Source organism: Coffea arabica, chromosome 4c (genome assembly GCF_036785885.1).
Source record: "Coffea arabica cultivar ET-39 chromosome 4c, Coffea Arabica ET-39 HiFi, whole genome shotgun sequence".
In the NCBI taxonomy this organism is placed as follows: domain Eukaryota; kingdom Viridiplantae; phylum Streptophyta; class Magnoliopsida; order Gentianales; family Rubiaceae; genus Coffea; species Coffea arabica.
The window spans coordinates 51,695,776-51,699,077 of NC_092316.1; the positions used below are offsets into that span (position 1 = coordinate 51,695,776).

The 3,302-nt window shown below is 38.1% G+C and overlaps 1 protein-coding gene across 1 annotated transcript; it reads left to right on the forward strand.

The window, feature by feature from the left end:
• Window positions 1-781: 781 nt before the first annotated feature.
• Window positions 782-3,302, forward strand: LOC113738835 (protein NRT1/ PTR FAMILY 2.11-like). Its single transcript, XM_027266104.2, has 4 exons — window positions 782-1,043; window positions 1,123-1,340; window positions 1,515-2,071; window positions 2,173-3,302. The coding sequence occupies exons 1-4, from the start codon at window positions 935-937 to the stop codon at window positions 3,077-3,079; spliced, it is 1,791 nt and encodes a 596-aa protein (XP_027121905.1). The 5' UTR covers window positions 782-934; the 3' UTR covers window positions 3,080-3,302.

Genomic DNA, 3,302 nt, shown 5'->3' on the forward strand with positions numbered 1-3,302 from the left:
CAAATAAATTTTAGACATATACCCGTATATTTTGGAATAATCACATTATTGATCTTCGGCTCTAAAAAAACATACCCTGCTTCATTATGGTTTATTATTTAATGAAAACAATCCTCAAAGTTTTTTTTTTCGAATTTTGTTGTGAGAGGAGAGGGAAAACAATCCTCAAAGTTTATATATTATGTTACCTAAAAAAAGTTTATATATTATGTTATTTGATAAACCTTCCCTGACCATGACATTATTAATTAGTTTAACCTTTGATCGAATATAGATCCTTGCTCAATTAGAACAAAATGAATTAAAGTTATAAATTAGGTTAAAGATTTGGTAAATTTTTTCTGCACTAGGATTTTATGTATTAGCGGGTTTAATACGTAGTCAGTATAGAATAGATTAATCTCTTTAATGCTTCTTTTAAGATGAGGAAGTCACATCTTCTAAAGATATAGAATTCAAGTTCGAACGATTAATTGTAAAGATTTTACAAGCAGGTAAATGTAAGTCAAAAAGTCAAAAGAAGATGTTTCTACAATTATGGTAAACACCTAAAAAGGCCATTAAATATGGTATTGCTCATGCGGCCATATCTACATATGCATGCATGTGCATTTTCATTTGTGAAACTAATGACAATGAAAGAAGAGATGATTTTTGTCCCTAACCAATTATCAGGCTGGAAACAGCGAAATTGGACACCACATTTACGTGCTTGTCCATTAGGACGTCTGCTGACACATAATACGATAGTGATTCCACATATATTGATACTACTCTCCGGTTAGAAGGTTACCTCCACAGAGATTGTGAAGCTCGTGGAAGTTTTAGCTCCCTTCCTAGCTTCATAATCGCTTTGACCACTATAGAGTTTGTAAAGCAAAAGAACACCAAATTTTTAGTGCAAGTAAAAGGCAGATTCCGACAAAAAAAAAAAATGGGAATCAAATCACCAATGGATGATACTAAGTTGAAGGAGAATGATAGTGGTGTCGAGAAGGATGAAGTCAACTACAGAGGAATCAAAGCTATGCCTTTCATCATAGGTAACAAATTTATATGTGACTTGTACATAGAATTTTGCGAACTTTGTCAGCAACGGTATTAAGCATGTGAGTTTTGCAGGAAATGAAACGTTCGAGAAGCTGGGAACAGTCGGAACTATATCTAATATGTTGGTGTATCTGACGACTGTCTTTAACATGAGTACTATTGGTGCAACAAATCTCATTAACATCTTCTATGGTACCTGCAATTTTGGTACCTTGATTGGAGCTTTCTTCTCAGACACATACTTCGGCCGATACAACACTATAGGTTTTGCTTCAGTAGCTTCCGTCTTGGTAAAATTTCTACCATTGATCTTAGTGTTTCCCAACTAACTGGAAAAGAAAATTTTGGGTTCTCTATGAAACTTTTTTATTTTATATCTGAATGCAAATAAGAACCTGATTGAAGATAATTTGTTGGAGAACTAGAATCTGATCCTTGGTTTTGATTCCCTTTTTGAAACACAGGGAATGCTCATATTGACGCTAACTGCAGCGATTCCTCAGTTGCATCCCTCTCCTTGCGGAACAGACAGCAGCAAATGTGTTGGACCGACGGCCGGGCAACTAACTTTCCTGTTGAGTGGATTCGGATTCCTAGTGATTGGAGCTAGTGGCATAAGACCATGTAATTTGGCCTTTGGTGCAGACCAGTTTAATCCCAATACAGAGTCCGGTAGAAGGGGAACCAATAGTTTCTTCAATTGGTATTACTTCACCTTTACATTTGCCGTGATGGTATCCTTAACAATCATTGTCTACGTGCAATCCAATATCAGTTGGGCTATCGGATTGGCAATTCCTGCATTCATGATGTTCTTATCCTGCACTGTCTTCTTCGTGGGTACGAGGATATATGTGATGGTACTGCCACAGGGCAGTCCCTTGACTAGCGTCGTACAAGTGATTGTTGCTGCAAGCAAAAAGAGGAAATTGGCTTTGCCGGATCAACCACAGAAGTCTCTCTTTGATTTCATGTCTCCCAATTCAATCAACTCTAAGCTTCCTTACACAGATCAGTTCGGGTATTGACTTTAAGACACTCAAATTCTGATTAATCTTTTGTGTGTTAACACTTGAAGCATAGTTTCAAACTAAAACTAATTGAGTGGAAATACTAATTCAGGTTCCTGAACAAAGCAGCAATCATAACCCCTGAAGATCATATCAACGCGGATGGTTCAGCACACAATCCATGGAGGCTTTGCAGCATCCAGCAGGTGGAAGAAGTGAAATGCATAGTCAGTGTGGTTCCCATATGGATTGCTGGAATTATATACTATATAGTTCTGAACTTGATGCAGACTTATGCAGTTTTCCAGGCCATGCAAGCTGATAGACGCCTTGGAAATACCAGCTTCAAAATCCCAGCAGCATCTTACACAATTTTTCAGATGTTGAGCCTCACAGCATGGATTCCAATATATGATAGGATCATTGTTCCGTATCTTCGTAAAATCACCAATAAAGAAGACGGTATAACTGTCCTCCAAAAGATGGGTGTTGGCATGGTAATTGCAGTGGCTACCATGGTGGCATCTGCTCTAGTGGAAAACTGGAGAAGAACTGTGGCTCTTACTAAGTCAACCATAGGAGTCGTAGCGCAAAAAGGCAGCATTTCTTCCTTGAGTGCTTTTTGGTTAATCCCTCAAATGGCACTAGCAGGGCTTTCAGAAGCATTTACCATCGTTGCTCAAATTGAATTTTTCTATAAGCAGTTCCCCGAGAGCATGAGAAGTTTTGGAGGGTCATTTTTGTTTTGTGGTGTTGCAATATGTAGTTATTTTAGCAGCTTCATGATATCAATAGTCCACAAAGGGACCAGAAATGCATCCGGAGTAGACTGGTTGGCTGAAGATCTCAACAACGGAAGATTGGATTACTTCTATTACCTGGTTACTGCTTTGGAAGTTCTCAATCTAGGATACTTTCTAATTTGTGCTAAGTGGTACAAGTACAAAGGAACACAAGGCAAGAGCAATAATGGTGATGTTGCCATGGAAGATTTAAGCTCCAGAGCACATATGGTTTAATCCAATTTCTGCAATCTGATTGATGTCATATGTGGTCTCAAGAAGCAGCTACTTACTCCTCCCCATGTCCCCACCTAAACACAACAGTTTAACTAAGAATAATATTACAAAAGAAAACAAGGGTTTAAGAGGGGACAGAATGGCTAATGTACTAAGGATAGTCTCTCTTTCTTTTTTTTTAGCAGCAATCCATTCACAACTCTCCGCTGGAACAGTCACCGTA

What these genes read in the sequence shown, in the direction of transcription:
- LOC113738835 (XM_027266104.2), top strand. Translation starts at nt 935, where the DNA reads ATGGGAATCAAATCACCAATGGATGATACTAAGTTGAAGGAGAATGAT. An exon ending in AGCTATGCCTTTCATCATAG is followed by an intron (nt 1,044 to 1,122) that starts GTAACAAATTTA and finishes TGAGTTTTGCAG; the next exon opens with GAAATGAAACGTTCGAGAAG. An exon ending in CTTCAGTAGCTTCCGTCTTG is followed by an intron (nt 1,341 to 1,514) that starts GTAAAATTTCTA and finishes TTTGAAACACAG; the next exon opens with GGAATGCTCATATTGACGCT.